General features: G+C 34.7%; 1 protein-coding gene across 3 annotated transcripts; it reads right to left on the bottom strand.

Moving 5' to 3' along the window:
- Positions 1–151: 151 nt before the first annotated feature.
- On the bottom strand, positions 152–20,523 carry LOC106167944 (uncharacterized). 3 transcript variants are annotated; one of them, XM_087009264.1, is made up of 18 exons: positions 20,214–20,523; positions 14,068–14,177; positions 11,738–11,857; positions 11,137–11,242; positions 10,808–10,869; positions 10,545–10,565; positions 10,178–10,269; positions 8,169–8,301; positions 7,181–7,256; positions 6,823–6,958; positions 6,387–6,469; positions 5,732–5,930; positions 5,175–5,232; positions 4,692–4,842; positions 4,124–4,250; positions 3,278–3,361; positions 2,831–3,006; positions 152–2,788 (listed from the first exon to the last, which is right to left on the bottom strand). In XM_087009264.1, the coding sequence occupies exons 1-18, from the start codon at positions 20,360–20,362 to the stop codon at positions 2,773–2,775; spliced, it is 1,899 nt and encodes a 632-aa protein (XP_086865390.1). In that variant the 5' UTR covers positions 20,363–20,523; the 3' UTR covers positions 152–2,772. The 3 variants fall into 3 exon arrangements, with proteins under 3 accessions (XP_086865390.1, XP_086865389.1, XP_013402305.2); XM_087009263.1 differs by having other exon boundaries at positions 152–3,006; XM_013546851.2 differs by lacking the exon at positions 11,738–11,857 and having other exon boundaries at positions 152–3,006.
- Positions 20,524–20,530: the final 7 nt, after the last annotated feature.

The following is a 20,530-nucleotide window of genomic DNA, read 5'->3' as shown; positions in this document are numbered from 1 at the left end:
TAACTTCTCCGATTTATAGGATTTCCCATTCATGTTCTATATTAACTATGGGTGTATCTGTTCTAGTTTTGGAGATGCCAGGCTAAAAAAAAATTATAAAAGTTAATTTCATCAAAAGGAAAGTTGGTCAAAAGTCAAAATCAAGTCTGGATCCTTTGATGATGGTATAAGAAATTTGGTTTTTATTACAGTTCTTGTACACTATATATTGTAAGTTACCAAACAAAATGGGTACTGCACTGCTTGAATTTCAACATTTTGCATGCTTATACTTTACCACAAGGTTTGGACGTTTCACCATTTTAACTAAATTTTCAAGACACTTTACCTTCAACATATGACCTTGGCCAAGTCCTTGAAATTCTCTATTTGAACTATTAACAAATCCTTCAAATGAATTTTCTTAGTTTTCACTAGTCAAATATGTATGTTCATGTTAACAATGTATTGCTTTCATCAATACAAGAGAATGTATAATATACAGCAGCCAACGAATTTTTTTTTTTCTTTCCTGTTATGGGGGAATTTTTTTGCCTTGGGGGAACATGCAACTAAAGAGCAAAACTTGATGCTGATATGCAATTCTTATTCATACATACATATATATATATATATATATATATATATATATATATATATATATATATATCAGTCATAGTTTTAAACTTTTCAGAAAAATAACCTTATCAAAATGCCCACCATTCTCACTGTATTTTAACTAAAATAATTACAAGAGCATGAATCAGTGAGGATACAGGATTAAAGGTGCATTACAATAAACAAAAACTGAAATCACACCATAAATAATGAACTGTATAGTTTAAGTGATAAAAATCTCACGCCTTCATGTGTACCCACATCATGCTGTTTTAAATAAAGTGTAAAAAAAAAAAAAAAGGTTTCCAAATTCCACAGCATGCCTTTCCAGAGCAAACATTCTCCTCTTATTAAGTTGAAAAGAAAAAAATCTCTTCCCAGTTATATACAATTTTTCAATTTACAAATTTTATGAAATGACAATTCCATTCAACAGCATTTAGTTTTTCAATATAACCCAGCACCAAAACTTCAAACCTTTAGATGTACATCTAACATCATTGCTGGTTCTGTTTGCATATCAGCATTTCTGTGGGGAAAAATAGTTAACAACATATTAGAAAATGGAATTTGAGCGATTTTCTTTTCTTGAAGTGTTATTTACACTAGGTAATTTTAGAATTAGTTGCAGCCATACACTGAGACTAGCTTTAGAAATGTATCTTATCAAATTCATCTGGCCATGCCAAACATAACAATAACCCTTGTCATATTTAAGACCCCATTCCCATAGATTTTAGATCGATCTATCCCTGTGGGGAGTCTCACTAGATTACTGTCAGCTTAGCCGGCTTAAGCATCTGTCCCACCTACTAAAAGCTTTAAGAGGGTAATTAACTATGGTGCGCACTAGGCTGACTGCAATTTAGTGTGAACCCCCAGGGAGTTAGGTTGATCTAAATCTAAATCTCTGGGAATGCACCCTAAAAGGGTATGTACATAACTACATAACACACATCTAATACTTCAAAAGTAATATTCAATCGAAAATCAATCACCTGTACATTTGAAAGATGAAATAATTCAAAGGTTACTTCCACAAAGTTTGAACCACTTAGCTGTTTAATTCTATATATTCAAAACTTGTTATTCTCTAAGGTCCCATGTGGATAGCTACCTCTTGCATAGATCTCATATTCCTGTGGATATTACCTCCATTTTGCTGTTTTTAACCCAATCTCTGTTTTATTTGAATCAAAATAAGTACTGGGATCAGGGAAAGGTGATATGAAAACCCATTCCCCCAATCCACTGTCTTCCATTTAACAAGCTGAGATCACTTCAAACCAATGAATTTAAAGAATGAGCTTGACACAAGCTTCTATTACCTATATTTATATATTACTATTTTCATTTCATGAGCAATCTTTTCATAAATTAACCATTACATGTTTTATCAATATATATTCAATAATAACACAATATAGGGAGTGCAAACTTCCCATTTCTTGTCTGATCAAACGACCATGAAACTTTTCACTCAAACCCTACACACCCTAAATCAGATCATATATATGTTTGTATGTATATATCACAGTGTTTCTTTTCCTCTGCTGCCTAAGGAAAATAAAAAGGGATTTTCCCCTTGACATGTAAGTCTTGAAATCACACTGTTTATTCCAAGTAAACAAGAACTGTATGTACTTCAAAGCACTGTATCAAAAGATAAATAAATAAATACATAAATAAATAAATAAAATAAATAACATGAGGGGCACTCAAAGAGTTCATACCTCTGCCAAGGAGGAAAGTATTAAGGCAATTTTATTATAAATAATAGAACAGAAATGCTTACTATTTGAGTTGCCCTGGTGGCCCATGTACAACTTGAATGATTTTCAAAATTCACAGGAACTGTAGTTCCTGCCAACTTGTCTATGTCCCTGTAAATTGGTAATATCTAACAACGTTTGGCCTTTATTTAAAGAGTTATCATGCTAGTAGATGGACACCCAGAAATTCAGATGGATAAAAGAAATATAAGTTACGGCATTACCTTTACCACTTGGCATTGGTAATGAAATGTAAAACAAACAAAGCACTAAGTGCTCCATTACCAATGCTTGCAGTCTTCAACTGATCATTTATTTTCAAATCCAGGTTGTTCGTTTGTTCTGATACCAGTGATTTTAGTCATCAGATAGCCATGACCTAGGTTCTCAATTGACCTTGACCTTAGTCTTCACATGACCTTGCCCTTTCCAATTGACCTTGACCTTAGTCTTCACATGACCTTGCCCTTTCCAGACCTGGACGTGGACTTGGATGCTCTCTGAGGAACTGCACTTTCTCCACTGCATGTTTGGCCGCTTCCTCTATACTGCTGAATACTGGGATTCCTTCTCTCGCTGCCAGGTCAGCCAAGTACATACGGCTACGGTTGTAATCTTTTACTGCTCCACGAGACAACTACAGTATAATACAATACAATTAATATTATTTTTACCATTTGTATTTCAAAAGACATTTTGCACCCGTCAAAGGATATTTATCTCACTTCTATTTCAGTAATTCAAGGAAAAAGGCAATTCTTTCTTTACTTCATTCTAAAATAGAATTACACTTTATCAATTGCAATATCTTCGTCTTATTAGCCTGGGCCATTCTACCATGCAAATTTTGTTGGAGTTCACTGTTGTCATATTTTTTATCAAATAAACAACAGTTTAAATATACATACAGAGATCCCTTGAACAACTGAGTCCTGAGCCATATTCTCAATGCTGAGGATCAGGTTATAGCCCTGGCCTATGTCATAGCCAATCTGAAAGACAGACCAAGGAAGTTAATATATCATAACATTATCAATAACTGTGTGAGTACTGGTTTAAAAGAGTGACAGTCTGTTTTTTATGGTACATTTTAACTTAACAAGGCAGTCTATGACAGTAATTATGAATAGTGTGATTTTCAACTATGAATGACCCAATGTGTGTGTGTGTGTGTGTGTGTGTGTGAGATACTCTCAATCTTAAAACAAATGTAAATGGGACACTCCATAGGATTTTCCCACCAAATTGAATTTTCCCAGGGCAAAGGGCAAATTTCTCCTACTCACAAATTATTGCTTGACCCGTCCTTGCACTTCAATTTGATGAATTATGCCATATTAAATTTAATACTTTAGTTTACAAGACTGGCCAGTCATTATAAATGACATCCGCCATCACGCTCATTGCCTGATTTTCACACAATTGCAGACCTGTGCTGTGTACAATACTGTACAGACGTTAACAAACTGGCAAGGCAATGGCTACACGATGAGGCTCAGAAGATAACAACCACACAAAGTAAACTTCGGATTAATTTTTATCTAAAGGATTTTATTGGTTTTTATAGTCTAAACTGGGAAATGTAATAAGCTTTGCAGGAAAAACATATGAATGTGGAGGATTTTCAAACGCATGGAGGGAATCTCTGACAATACATTTTGATGGAAAATTCCATTGCAGTGGCCCTTAAACTAAAGAGTAACAAATAGCAATATTAGATCAGAATGCTCATAAAATTCCTCCCCTGTGTGTACCTCCATCATGTCCACTGTCCCCATGGTGTTGTCCTCTATCACGTAGAGCAGCAGACGACACCGGTTCTTCTCAATTGTGTCCCGCTCGCTTAGTGTCTCTGAGCAAAGATAGGTCATGCCTTTTTCCCTGAAGAGCAAATTATCTCATGTATCATTAATAATCCTGTACGAATAGTATCACTAAAAGTGTTTCCCTTTTTCCAAATATATTAAACAAAATGTAACTGAGTAAGGTGGGGCCAGCTTTTCAGAAATAAGGGCACTGAATATCTGTGCCAGGAAAACCCTGTTAGAGAGCAATACAAAACTGATACTCAAAATATGGAGAATTCTTACTATGCTGTACATTATAGTAGACTGACACAACAGAACTTAAGAGAAAACCACCAGAAAAATAACTGTGGATAAATTCTGTCAGGTTTCCTTTCTTAATGTTTCACACGTTATATCTGGCCCCACTCTCCTTTAAAACCTGCAAGAATTATCTAGGTTTTATGCTAAGACGCAAGATTTTAAACTACATCAGATAATTCCCATCAATATTTCCTTTGCTAGAATATCAGCCTACCTGAACAAGGGTAGCACAATGGTATTTCTCCAGTTGTTGGTGCCACAGCTACCAGCCACGTAAACATCCACCACGGACGCAGGCACGTAATGCATTGTGCTAGCATCGCAACTGAACGTCCGCGGGGCCATACACGGCTGCTTAAACCATCCTGAAAGAGGGAACATCGAACTATTCAGATAATGGGAATAAATATTAAATTCATGCACTAAATTCTCAAATGCGTTGGCCTACTTTCATTTAAATATTAACAATCACACTTAATTGAAATATACTGCAACGTTCTTTTTTCAAATGTCTTACTGAAGAAACTATATACCATAAAGTTGTTTTTCCCAGTGAACATGCCACTGATTATATTGGATATGACAAAGTATCCAGTTAAGATCTTCAGGCCTATATGTTAGTGGACTACATCGCAACTTTTAAACATACACCCAAACACTTTCTTTACAACAACAAAACATTATCTTATCTACTTACTAGATGGACTGAAGACCTTCATCAGACCATTTTGTTCATTCAAAGATTCTTTCCTTCTCTTAAAAAAGTAAGAAACACAGAAAAATGTTCAGGTTTGCATACTAACATATATTCGGCAATAATTTTAATTCACTTTTCTGCAAACAATATATTTTGTCTATATTGTTACAGAAATCCCTACCTCCCCAAATTTCTAATAAAAAGTTACATGTATTTAAAGAAACAGACATTTCATCTTAAAGCAAGAGTTTTATATCTTACAAAAAAAGAATACAGAGTCAAAAACTGACAGATGTTAGTTATTTGATTGCAACAAATGTGCAAACAATAGGTAAGGGACTAACAGGATAAAACAGTCTATGAGAAGTTTAAATACCCATAATTTGACTACATATGTTAAATGTGAAATCTCCCTTTTAGACACTCATAGGATGGCTCAAAAAAGGAGAATGCATTTGCTGAAAATATATCCTAAAAGTGTAAATCAAACAATTAACAAAATGTTTGCTCCACAAAAAAATTTATAAAATATTTATACCCTTTTGTCAAGAACTCACCCAGTGTTTGAATTCCGTAAATAAGCAGCAAAACTCGTCCAATGTGAATCTTTTACTGCTGACATTCTTAATGATAGCAGACACCAGATCTGTGCTCAGAACTTCTTTTGTAACCTGCTTAAAAGCGCGAGTTACACCCTTAAAATCTAGAGTCCCTGAGTTCTGTTTATCACAGAGTTCAAAAGCTTGCTTTATTGCTCTAAAAAAAGAACATAATATTCAATGGTATATTAATTATAAAGAGTTTTAACTTAACCAAAAATACTTGCTTTCTGTGCATCTAAAAGTTTCAAGGTTTGACTATTCAAGTAAAGCATCTATAGAAAGCATTTAATGGAGACAATGAAGTATTTTTTCTGCATGAAGTAACATTTGCCTTACAAGAGTTGTACAATTCAACCAGAGTAGGAAGAAGAGTCAGCATTCTGAAATCAATCAAATGTACAAATTACTCAACACATATAGCTAACCTTATTTCTCTGTTCTATAAAAACTTTGACTCATGTTTCAACACCCCCATCAAAAGTAGTGAAGATACCAGGGAAAAAAAAGATCAATAGTACCAAGTCACAGGAGAGGCATCTGACATCACACAGTTATAAGTAGACAGCAAGGCTTGCACATGTACAGACACGAAACAGATACACAATTTTACCTAATCGAGCACTCAATGGCTCCCAAATCAGTGAAGGTGCAGCCATGTCTCATACGGCGTCCTGGACCGACCAGTTCTTGAGTCTGAAAAAATTACAGTTGGGATACTCTCAATATATATCAGCAACTTCAAAAGGCATCTACAACAAAAGAAATCCACAAGGGTTACACATAGAAAAGACAATCCAAAGACAGTAATTTGCTTCGCTGAATGCACTTAGTGCAGTGTTGTGCTTTGTTCCATAAAAATATTCAGATGTCACAAAACATTACCCATGTCTGACTCAATGATTTTTCAATTGTTCAAAACCTACAAAAAGTCATTTTAAAAATCTCAATTTTGTAGTGAAAGCATTTCCAAATTTTATGCTTAAAAGTTTATAAAATTTTTAAGATTCCATCACCTATTTATTAAAAAATTTGGAATTGAGCTTTACCCATTTGGTTAAAATATTAGCACAGTCCAAGGCGTCTTTGACAACACTGAAAACAGGGACTCCCTGTTTGTCTGCCAAGTACTGCAGGATGGAGCGGCTATAGTCCAAATCTTCAAACTCCTTTATAGAAGAATTCCTGAAAAAAATACATTTAGTCAAAATCAACAAAATAAATGTCTTTATTTTATGCTCTGATTGTTGTGCAACAAAAGTTGTCATGAAATATAAGAAACTATGATTCATGGATTTTTCTTTTGCGATATCTAGTTTGTACGCTTTATTTTTATGCTGTGCCACAGACCAAACACAAACAAAACAAGCTTTGAATTTCACACAAAAAAAAATCTCATATTTTCACCTGCCCATCTTTGATTTTGAGTATGCTGGTTCTTCTGGCTCTCCGGTGATGACCAAAACCATCTGCCTGCCTGAGCCTGAAAAATATAACTAGGATTAAAAATACCCAATAATACAGTGTTTCTAAAATCAGAAACTTGTGATGTGTCATTAGATTGGAACTGGTATTTTAATATTTTATAATATTTTATTATATTTATTATAATAATTCATTATATTTAACCTAAAAATTAAATATAATGAATAAAGCGTCATGCATACATCCTTCCCATCCCTGTTCTCCTACTACTCCTAATTTTTTTTTTTGCTATCAAAACTTATGCCTTCACACTGCATCCCGCTCTGCATTACTTTTAAGATATAAAAACACTATATATACTTACACACCTCAAGAGTCAATTTCAGGAGTTCATTCTGTGGCATTCAATAACACCCAAGGACTACTGACTAGCAGATGGTATAAGGGCGTATTCCCAGAGCTTTTAGATCGATCTATCCCCACGGGGAGTCTCACTAGATTACTGTCAAATAATCCGGCTTAAATGTCCGTCCCGCCTACTACAAGCTGTAACGGGGTAATTAACTTTCGTGCCCGCTCGGCTGACAGCTATTTAGCGTGAACCCCCAGGGAGTAAGGTTGATCTAAAGTAGATCGATCTAATCTCTGGGAATGGGGTCTAAGACTAGCACAAAAAATTATCATTCAAAGTTGCTAGTCAAGACCAAAAGGTCTGGTGTAAACATAAAATAGTTTGTTTGTTTTTTTTTAAATTTTATCTATTATTAATATAATAATATATATTATTATATTCTATGTTTTTTATATTATTTCTCCATTATATTTAGCTTTCATCTCTGGAAATTTCACCAGGATTAGTAGTCTCAAAGCTCTACTAGTCCAAATGACCTGTGGGCTGAAAAGCTCAGGGCAAATACAGGCAGCCATTCACGGACTGCAAAAGTGAATAAAAATGGTGTATGGGACCCACCTGCCAGATAGGCAGCTTCTACAACTGAGGTGATAGAACGTGTCTTGCTGTCTATAACAAAGAACAAGATCATGGCATCCTGCTTGGCTTTGTCTTCAGCTTCTATCAGATCAGGAGTCCAATCACAGACTTGCTGAAATCACAAACCAGATGTATGAGATGTATGAGACAGACATTCATATAGAGAGACCATTCCCACAGATATTTGGATCGATCTATCTCCCTGGGGAGTCTCAGTAAATTGCTTTCAACTTAATCTGCTTAAATGTCTGTCACGCTTTGTAAAGCTGTTAGGGGGTAATTATCTTTACCCTAGCTGATTCAGGAGGCGTGGCAGACATTTAAGCCAGTTAAGTTGATAGCAATTTAGTGAGACTCATACATCTCATACATCCAAATGGATCGATCAAGACATGGGAACCCAGTCATATTTTACATGGAGTGAGGGAGGGGGTGGTATAATAGCCATAGAAACATGTGAAACTTCAATCTTGAACCGTATGAAAAACAACATGATGACTTGCTGACATAAACTCTCTACTGTTACAGTAACTGACAACATTTAAAATATCAGACTACATAAGCTACTCATCTTGTTTGTGGCTCTGTCTTTTGAGATACAATAAAAAAAGAAATTTTCTTTCATGGAGGGAATTGTAATTGCTGGTATTTTCATTTATACATTTGAACCTTCCTTTTACAAAGCAAACATTAACTCAATAATAATATGGAGTATAAACGTGCAAGCAATGAACATTGCTGATAAGGCTAACTATCAACATCACTGTAGTTCAAATTAAGGATGTAGATAACAGTAAATTGTCAAAATTTGGGTGTTTTTCTGAATTTGTCAGTATTAGATAGATGAAATATCAACTACATATCAGCCTATCTTAAAATAATGGAAGTTTACAAATAAACCCGTAATTTTAGCCTAATTGCTGATTTACCCCTGTGGTAGCGTGTCTGAGTTTTAAAGTAGGTCACACTTGTCCATATATGTGTTTGATTGGCAGCTCCACTGTGCAGCTGTATATTTCCCATACTAGATTGCTGCTAAGCCTATCACATTCTGTGAGTAACGTCGCGCTTTCACTTGCCAAACAATACTTTTCATTTTGAATTTATCAGTGAACTTAATTCTGACGATCTATTAAAGCTTTAAAAAGCAGACATATAGATGAGACGTATATGGGCAAAGGCACTCCCCCTAGGTGTCACGTGGTGAAGAATGCTGACGTCACAACTAACATGGTGGCTGCTGTCAATGCATGGAGGGGGCCTCCGGTTGAAAATGTTCAATATTAATGTTGAAAATGGATGAAAGACATAGTGACAGTTACATAGGCAGTGAGTAGAGGGCTGAACCAGTATAAATAACTAAATTTCACAGCTTGCCAATGCAGCTCACTGATTATATAACGTTGGAATCTCCGGGGAGCACTAAAAGGCTGATTTCTCTGCTTCAGTTTATGGCTTCAAGAGAACGATATAGACCAGTGTCAAAATTAATTAGAACTTTCAACTGATGAAAGCTGGTATTCATTCGTTAGATCTAAGGTTTGTCTGAAAGTATGTGTCTGGGATTTCATAACATCAGCTCCGTTTTCAACTTAGGCATGCTTTAGTTAGACTAGGGGGTCTCGTTGAACTGGAAACCAAGTTTATTTTGATATCTCTGCTAATTTAACACATATCGCTAATTTGAGGCGCATTCTTGTTGATCCCTATGAGGGCTCATGAGTCAAGCTGTCTACACATGTCCATTTGTAGTGGACTTCTAGTTTTTAAGGTGTAAAGATCATGTTGAGCACACCTATTAAGCATTATATCTCATTACGTAACGATTACATAATAAAATAAGGATATGAAATGAAGAGCTGTTGAAATAAGCTTTCTATTGATATGTAACATGTTGGTATATCTTGGCCGGTTTAGAAGATAGCTACCCCTGTTATCTACATCCTTAAGAAGAAGTTTGTGCTAATTGGTGTTAACAAGATACTCACTGGATTGAAATATGAAATTTTATTCGCTTCTAGATAAGGGACGGCTTCATCTTTTCTCCAAGTGGTTGGGTTACATGAGCCACCAAGAAAAACTGAAATATTTTAAAATCATATGTAAAATACAAAAGACTGTAAATACCATTCTACTTAAAAGGAAGAAATCTGATATTGCCATTCCTTAACTGAGATTTCACTACAATCAAAGTATTTAAGAATCCATTAATGACATACATACATGAAAAATTTTAAAAATCGTCTGTATAGATATCATAACTCTGACCTATTCTGGTTATATTTTGGAAAAAAAATTAGTCTTTTGCAGATTTTCAAAAATATGAGTAAGAGAAAGCATGCAAACCACACTTACTTTGACATTCATGTCCTAGACCTTAAAAATGAAACAAAAATTAACATTAATATGTAAATTATCCTTATGATACAAATATCTTACATGTATTCTCTTTTCACAAATATGTAACACAATTTAAAGTTTTCTTGCCAGACTGATATGTCACTAATTATGTAGTATTCAAAGACTTCTTACTATTGTTAAATAGTCACTGTATGTTTTTCAAGGCAACAATTCAAAGTATGTCATATGTGCATTCCACAAATTAAAGGATTACATACCTGATGTTTTCTTGCGAATTTGTCTCTTGGATGAATTCTGTCTTTGTAATTCCCTGAGATCTCTGAAAATAAACACTTTTTTTATCACAGTCCAAAATCAAAGTCCATGTAACTAGTGGTAAAATATCTTGAGACAAATCATGCACTTTATTTTCACTAAATAAGAATTATTCAAGTTGAATTTATCTTTTATTTTCGATGGGTTGTGTGTGGGGTTAGGGATGAGGGGGGGGGGGAGTGCTCAATTGTATATATGCATTATGTGTGCCCGTGTGTGTGTGTGTGTGTGTGTGTGTGTGTGTGTGCGTGCGAGAGACAGAGGTACCCACCTCCCCTTATGCTGCTCTTGGATGGTATCCACCATAATACAAAACTCTCCAAAGGTCACATGACCTTCAGATTTAAGGCACTTATTGGCATGAAGTAGCTGGAATGCTGGAATAAAAAGGAAATTTCTAATTTAAAAACCATCATTCTTGGGTGCGCCTTAAACCTTCTGCTAAGGTAAGCAAGCAAAAGAGATATTCTTCAGGTTAAGAATAATTCATGCTGGCATTCACAGAAACCCATGAAAAGTAAAAATAGAACTGGAAAAATTTCATTCATTTCAGATCCTTATTAACCAGAGAAAAAATTCAAAAATAAGAAACTGAGCATATTTTGGGTGTTTGATAATCCTTTGACAAAATCTTTCAAGCGAAACGCAACTGGAGTGTTCAAGTTATATACAGTTAGCACCTCCTACATCCACTGCTCTCAAAGTTTGAAAATGTCAAAGATACAAAGGTTAATTGAACATCATCTTCAAAGTAACACAGCCTTGCCATAGAGAGGTGCATCAGTTTCAAGGTAGATAGATAGTAGTAAGATACAGCAAAATTTAAACCTTCCCTCTTTAAATCCATAAATCTCTGGTAATAAATAACTTACAAATTTCTACTGAACAGTAGAGTGGCTGTCCAAATGAAGATAAATCCTCCTTCCTTGCAACCACCATATGACTACCAGACCATGTTAATCTAAGCTTTCTCTTTGACTGTGTTCCCATACCTAGATCGATCTAACAGGATTGATCCATCTCCAAGGGGTTTTTCATTAAATTGCTTTCAGCTGAAGCGGGTTAGATGTCTGGCATGCCTACTGAAGCTGCTTAACGATAATTAATTACCCTCTAGTAGCATCAATAGGCATGACAGACATCTAAGCCACTTACATTGATTGCAATTTAGCCACAATTCCCTTGGACATAGATCGATCCAGAGTTTGTACGATAGGGTCTGGGAATGATCCCTTAAGAGAGTTAAAACTATGTGAATATTTGGTGGGAAAAAAAGCCAATTATTCAGGGTTAAAAAATATGAAAATGCCCTTTACACATTCAGTACATCTTGAATGATAAATACGTATATGTAGTAACTAAGAAAAATCACAAAAGCTTTAAACTCTTGGCAGTTCTCTTGGTAAAAATGCCAGAAGACATCTGCGTTTCACCTATAATTACAATTTAATGAGGGTGGTGGGAGTCTCTGCGCACATGCTTCAGAAACTCTAGCAGTTGTACATCTTTTTAATCAGCTGAGTTGCTGGCACCTAGCAATTACTTAGATAAGAGTTTTCCATGAACAGTACACATTTCAAGTGTTTATCCAATCTTCAAGACTAGGTTGCATTAGATGAAGGTAAACAAGGATATTTTCAACTACCCTCCCACCCCCTAAAAACATAGATTAGGTTAGTCCTTCTAAGTTAAAAAACAAGGCATGATTGAAGAAGAAATTTGAAATTTCTTGAAAGGTAACTCTAAATACATATATGTTTTACATTAATCATGAAGTCTGGAAAAAATGGACTTACTCCATATTTCCACAAGTAACCCTTTGATATCCACTACTGTACTTAAGACACTCCTAATATTAAAGCACCCTGGGCTCACAGCTGAAGCTTTTTTACCACAAAACTCAAGATACCAATTTCTTTAACTTCTGCCCCCGCTCCTGAGCAGGGTTATCTATGAAAAGATCTACATCATTAGAAGAGAATGCCTATAACAACAACAGATGTTCTTCAGCATGTTTGGTCTGTATAAAAAAGAGAGAGGTTGAATAAGCAACAGATTGAACAGTAATAAATAACAAGAAGCAGGCATTTAATCTAGAAGTATGTTTAGAAGAAGTCTCCCCGTTGCACCACCACCCATGGCCAGCCACCATATCTGTTGCCCACCAAGCAATTAGACGCCTACTTTCATACTATACCAACACTTACTCCTACATTGCACCGTCTATACACCCACATCGACCAAATATGTTTACTGCCTGGAAAAACTCAATTTGAGACCTAGACAAAATTTCTCTTGAGCTGGGCACAGGCAAGAAAAAAATGACTTCTTGTAAATGCATGTTTCTTATCAAATTACAAGTAGAAGATTATAATATGAAGCTTGACAAGATAAGTCGAGAACTTCTCGTGAGTTAATCTTTTTCGATAACTTATTGGTTTTTTCTTTTCCACAGAGCTCTTCTCCAATAAGCCTCACTGTCTTCAGGGGATATAACACAGTGTTACATATCCTTCAATTTTCTTCATGAAATGTGCTAATTACATGAAGCTGTAAAATGTTGCCTGAAAATGGAGTTATATACCATACTGGCCAAAGGGCTCCCAAAATATGAAACTGGTGCACAGCTGATCTTTACAGTGAGTGAACTGAAGACTTGAAAATGACTGCATATTACGGTACCCATGTCCAAATCTTTGTGCTAGCTTGTACTTTTTGTTTCTACTTATTTGAAATTAATATATGAAACATTTGAAATTTGTCATTTACCAGTTTCAAACCACGGTTTCATTTTCTGATTGTGTGTTAGCATGTATTCCATCTAACTAATTCAGAGAATTCAGACAAAAATTAATGTAAAGGATTAAAGTGAAGATCCTTAGTGCTAAAAATTCCCAATAAAACTATAATTCTGTAAAGATCCATCCAGCACCATGGGGACTCTTGCTGAATGCAATCATATTAACATTCCTCCTCGTTTCCATAATGCTTATATAATATCCATCTTCTCTGTATCTACTCAACACAAGGAGGCGTGTTAAACAATTAATCTGATTGCGTTCAGCAAGAGTTCCTGCAGGGTTGGATCAATCTACATCTATAGAACAAAAGTTTCTTTGGCAATGAGTCCTCAACTGCCAGCTGCCATCTGGTTGATACTTGTTTATTTGTTTGTTTACTTTAACTTCCGTTTTTCCCTTACCTTGTGAAGGCAATAAATGAATGCCGAGGTCAAAGAGAGCTGCCTGGAGTTGTTTATAACTGAGCAGGTCACATCCACCAGAAATCTTTCTGTACAATGTCAGGAGGTTTCTAGAAACAAAAACAGATCATTGAGTAAGAAAATGTGCACAACACTTACTACAGCTCTCACTACAACTATCCAGTTAGGTGCATCTGATGGTAACATGTACTAAGTAGTGTCTGCACATAAAAAGTAATTCAGGGCTATCATGACCTGTGATAAATTAGTATTTTAACTAAAAAGATGTCTATAGACACCAGGAATATGCTATGTCAGAGTTAAAATTATGAACTTAAAAAACTGGCATCAAACTACCATTTTTTTTCTTTAATTTCTTTATAATAATCATTCAAAACTAATTTGAAGCCACAGTCAAAAGTTATTCCAGTGTTTAGCCTATAAGAAGACCAACACTGTAAATTTAAGAAAGTATTCTAAGAATAACTGTACAAAGCAGCAGCATCAATGAACCAGTTATAATATCATTTCTTGGTAACTTTGACTGGGTTCCCATGCTTAGATCGATCCATTTGGATCAATCTAACTCCCTGGGGAGTCTCACTTAATTGCTGTCAACTAACCGGCTTAAATGTCTGTCACGCCTAATGAATCAGCTAGAGGGTTGAGATAATTACCCCCTAACAGCTTTACTAGGCATGACAGACATTTAAGCCAGTTAAGTTGACAGCAATTTAGTGAAACTCCCCAGGGAGATAGATGGATCCAAATGTCTGTGGGAATGGTCCCTTTGATTGAAGGGAGACAATGGATTTTGTTACAGTAACCATTAATGAATTTCCTATCACAGATAGAAGTACATTTTACTCAAAAATCTGCACAAGATGTTAATCATTGATTAAATTTTGGCATATCTAAATAACATCTGTGTACTGAATTCATTCCTAACGATATCATCAAAGGGACACCCACTTGAGAAAAGAACTTCCATACTGCCCCTGTATTTATATCCTTCTTATCACCATATAATTGGCAGAAATGTACAGTTTGTCTGGGCAGTTTAATACCTTTAAATGTCCAGACAGTTTTACAAGACACCTGACCACCTTAAAAATGGTGTGGAGGTTTATGAATGGCCAAGGTAGAGAATTCTTCGGACATGAAACATACGCCTTCAGAAAAGTGAATTTTTCATCCTTCTTAAAATATCTTAATATTTACAGTTCTTAGAACTTCTATATACAAGTTAAAACATTTCCAATTTGTCTACACTGGATAAAATCCTCACTTTTTAAACAGATTTATATTTTTGGACAATTTTGACTTCATGACCCCCTTGTCGCTATCTTTTAAATGATTTGGATTAATCTACCTGCCGTATATCAGGATTGAAACTGATAACAGAGGGTGGAGACTAAATACTCCTCTTCACTGATAAAATACGGCAACGTTTTTTTTTTTCTTTAATTACTCCTCCCACTTTGAAAAATAGAATAAATAGTGCCCTATATGTTCAAACTGCAGAGGAAACCCAAAATCAGGATTCCAGGTATAATGATCAACTTTTCTGTAAAAGGTGGTTAACAGCATAGGTTGGCTTGATAAGCACATTTCAGATAAAACACTGCAATTAAGGAGAAATGCACTGGCTTGCAATCTGTATCAAACCTGTGTAAACATATGAATTTGGTAAAAACAAGCTATGTTCGTCAGGGTTTTATCTTTTATTCTACAGAACTTGGACAGTTGCCACCAGTAATTTTGACCCTGGTTGTATCATGAAGTCAACAACCCATTTAACCTGTGTGTATGAACTTTTATCACAGATGACAAAGTGAGACAAATTCTTTATCTTGCTCAGTCAGTGACACATGATTTTAATCCTGAAGAAAACCAAAACTTAAACTCCTTCTTTTGATTTCACAATATGGTATTTTAATGAAGATTATCAATTTCTCAAAAAAATATACAGTATGCTTATGAAACTGTTATGAATAATATTTACTATTTGGATAATACACAGTCCACTCCACAAAGCCAAAATCATTGAAAAGGTATTTAAAAAAATAATCAGGGCATTCCCAGTTTCAAACATGACCAGCAGAACAATAAGTAATCCCTGAGAGTTTGAAGTGCTCACTGCTTTCCAGCTATTACAGTGCTCACAAGAAATGTGCATATCCTTTAAAAAGAGTAAAATCACAGTACTTTTTTTGTTTTTAAATCAGCAAAATGTCCAATTTTTCACTTAATCAATTATCCCCTTTCAGTCACATGGATTTTTTTTCTTTTTTTTTTTTTTTTATTCTACACACAAATGTCTAAACAAACTCAAGTTTATCTTATTGAGAAAAAAAAACTGTTAATACCTTTATGAGAAATTTGATCGCCCACAAACATGACACTGCTTTTATGAGTAGAGCCAAAGCCACATCAAAATTACTACAGGTGGGCCGTGGGAGGACAGGTGATAGAGGTGTTAAAATTAATAGGCAGCTCAACAATGCAAGTCATGATTTGTAAAAAGAATAAGTAATGACTGTTCCCCCCAAAAAGTGATAAAACCAGTAATGAAAGACTTGGGAAGTTGATAATATTTTTCTCTTCTTTCTCTCTCTCTCTCTCTCTCATCCCCAATAAGCTCTGATTTTAATTTATACCGAGATCAATGTGACCACATTTTCTCTCTCTCTCTCTCTCTCTCTCATATCACCAAATAATCTCTGTGATTTTAATTTTCACAGAGATCATTCAATGCACAGTTTGGGCAAGTCATTATTAAATATACAAATAGAAAAACACATTCCACATTCACTTTAACCAAAGTAAATTATTTTTAATCACAACTAAAATTTTATGCAATGGCACAAGTCCTGCCCCCCCCCCCCAAAACACACACACACACACACACACACACACACACACACACACACACACACACACACACACTTGTATATAGTTAATATTCACCTATCAAATGTGTCGCAACACTAGTTTCTTTTATTTCTAATCTGAATACCTGTTATCAAATAGCTGTGATATTACAGAGTGTTTGGCTGATTGCAGACTTGTAATCATTCAAATAAACCAAGGTACACAGATTAGATTACACATATTTCAATCAAGGACAACCTTATTCATTTTTGTCAATGTTCCATCTAATTCTATTCACATAACAATCACGATAAGCGATTTAGGTGATCATATTGCAAAACTGCAATATACATGACTGGCACATTTACATTATCACTGTCCACACAAGGAATTGTGAAACCAACAGATAGGTACAGCTCAGATTTTGAAAAATACACTTCCTCGTAGATGACGTTCCACGTTATTTAATTTGATGAAATTATGGTTTTCCTTTTAGGCTTTTACACAAAAAATAAATGTCAAATACAACCTTAACAGCTAGAGGTTGGGTTGAGAAATCATTTTCGAAAAATTACTCAATTACCAAAAACAAAAAAAAAAATAGTCATTCTACTCGGCTACAGAAATAAGTACAAACTACAAGAAAAGCACATTTTGACAACAAGTGTATGAAAAGAAGCACTCATGCTTTACTTTAAGTGAACAATGGACAGTAGTTAACCACATGCACTGTGCATATTCACCAATACAATAAGGTGAGTGATTCTCTGTATTAAGATAACCACACCGATCCTGTTTTCACTGATCTTCATTCCTGTTTTTAAGTACACAATACACAAAGCACCCTTTTCTTTCATTAATTCCCCAATTTTTCATCAAAATGGCCCTTTGTTGAATCTTGTCTGTAATTAACCATCAAATTTATCTGCACAAAGTTTATTTTCTAAAGTCAAACATCTCATACTTTTGAGTTTTAACCAATAAACAATTATTAATGAGTCGAGTTTGGTACTGAGTTGAGCTGATCACATGATGCATCAGTAAGCTATGTGGAGTCACCATCAACAGCACGTAACTCACTGCATGTGACTATCACTATCAGACAAAGAAAAGAAATAAAAAGCTTAAACACAGTTCATCGTGCATACACTTCAGAGATGTAATTAAAATTTTTTAATTACAAAATAATAGGCAACAGGGGCATGTTTATCTCATTGTACATGAAAATAAGTATCAGTATGAAAGAAAAAAAATTTAAAAATAGACTGTAGATTTAACCCATTTCCCAACTGCCAGCTAGCAGCCAATATTTGCTTTTAAAAAGATATTTTAGTATACACCAGGGTGACTAAACAATTGATAAGAAAGGGCAAAATGCCAGTATTGTAAATAAATTGTTTACATTTACAACAGATCAGATGACTGGAAGAGAAATGGAAAGACGCAGTTCAAATCTCTTTGATAAAATTTGTATACATATATATATCTGTGTATAAGTATTTTTGTACACTATTTTTATATGTTGTTGTGTATGCTTTGTATTAGTTCTGAATAAAAATAGACTAAGGACTAAAATTTTTAGTCTGGTTCAATTCAGGACATATAAATAGCGATAGCAGTTCACCAAAATAAATTAACTAATTATTAATAAAATTAATAATAATACAGCTAGTACATTGCGTGAATCTGAATACGGTCTTAGTCACAGGTTTCTCTGTGTAACTAACCCCTTGCGCTTTCCTTTACCAAAATGCAAAACGCACATAAGGTAAATGAGGACATGTTTCATATGTTTCTAATAACTGGAAATTGTTCTAGTTCTCTTTTTTTCTTTCAAAAATATGCAACACACTGGCATAAAAAGTAACTCGATACACCAATTCATCTGAGATCCAGATGAAGACCTCTATCAGATTGGTACATGTATTCAAGTGGCTGCTGTGAGTAATTATCTGATATAAGAATGAGATTAAGGGATACATCAGGCAATAAGAATAAATACCCAAGTTAACTCAGTTTCTATTCAGTCTGAGCATAAGTGCTACATTTGTCAATATATACTTCCATCTTGACTTAAAGTAATGATTTGGCTACAGCTAACTCATGGCCTGGCTATAGTGCTATTTGAATGAGCAATTACCATCAGGTGCTAAATATAGGAGCTCCTTGAAAACCTGATAGTTATTTTGATCAGCAGCATGTCTTTTAGGCAAGGATTCCGTGTCTTTAAGGCAATGATTTGATTCTAATTGAAATTCTAAAATGTTGGCATCTGCAGAAGAACATATCTTTAAACAATGTACTCAAGGAGAGCATTAAGTTATAAGAGAAATGACATCAATAATATTAATGTTTTTTGTAAGTTAAATTCTTTTAATAAGCCTGTTACCATGAATCCAAAGTTTACATCAAGTTCGACAAGCCCAAACTGTTTGAAAGTGCTGGTGCTATACTAGATGACTGCGCACTTTAATAATGAAATAAAATTTTAAACAATGGCAAATATCTTGAATTTATGAGTAAAAACTCTGGAGGGGGGACCACCATTCCAACCATGAAAATTAATAATAATAATAATAATAATAATAATAATAATAATAATAACAATAATAATAATTGGTCAATTAATTTTTAAAATAAATAATCTCATGTTGCTTAAAATCCTTTAGAATCTCAGTTGACTGTTGGCAAACTAACAAACTAACTTAACTGTTGGCAAACTAAGTTATAGATAGAAAAGAAAAAAATATATAGAAAATCTTTCGTCCAAAGGGCTGACAAACCAAGCAAAAAAATCTACTTCACAAATTAAATACCCAGCGATAAAATATCATATAATTTGCACGCTAAAACTAGTGGCATCAACGAGTTGGAAACTTGATAAAAATCATTTCTATCACCTATATTCGTGCTTGCTACGTTGATATAAATGCGTTCGATGTCTTTATTGTCAAGACAGCCGGCTTCACAGTTTTATTAAGGGGAGCTATGTTCAAATAAATCATAGCTTGACACATCTAATTGAGACAATAATTATGATGTTAATGAGCAAATTTATCGAGTTAATACTCGAAATGCATATTTCATAAACTGATCTCCTTTATAAATGCCATTGATCACTGCATCAAGAACGCAAACATTTTTTAAAAGCAAAAACTTATATACACCGGCGGATACAGTCTTACGTGTACGTCAATGCAAAGCTTGAAAGTCATGGAACGAGTCTCCCAATCTCAGCTCTACTGACCCTCTTAATTAACTGCAATACCTACTTAGTCTTTTCTCCGTAAACGAAGACTTGGTTTTCTTTCGCTTCCGCATAGCTGGTTGCTCTCCTAGCTGGTAAAAGTTTATTTAAAAGACTTGAAAAGAAGCTCGTCATCTTCGCTCCGCTCCAACCATCGTCTTGCTGTGTTATCATCCGGGGACTTTTCTTACAGATGGAGTGCTGGGATTGTCGTTTCGAATAAATAGAAAATTTGGTGTGAAAGAATAGAAAGATGACCTCTTAATTCACAACAAATACACGAACGCGGATCATGTCTCCTCTGGTCACTTTCTTCCTTCCTGAGGATAAATATATGTGAAA

This window comes from Lingula anatina, chromosome 3 (genome assembly GCF_051362555.1).
Source record: "Lingula anatina isolate TDL-2025a chromosome 3, LinAna3.0, whole genome shotgun sequence".
Taxonomy (NCBI): Eukaryota; Metazoa; Brachiopoda; class Lingulata; order Lingulida; family Lingulidae; genus Lingula; species Lingula anatina.
This window is presented reverse-complemented; position numbering and strand designations above follow the sequence as displayed.

Coding starts and splice junctions, on each gene's coding strand:
- LOC106167944 (XM_087009263.1), bottom strand. CDS start 20,362: ATGATAACACAGCAAGACGATGGTTGGAGCGGAGCGAAGATGACGAGC. Junction 10,270..10,544: donor TCTAGGACATGAATGTCAAA/GTAAGTGTGGTT, acceptor AAAATATTTCAG/TTTTTCTTGGTGGCTCATGT. Junction 6,470..6,822: donor CTAATATTTTAACCAAATGG/GTAAAGCTCAAT, acceptor TAATTTTTTCAG/ACTCAAGAACTGGTCGGTCC.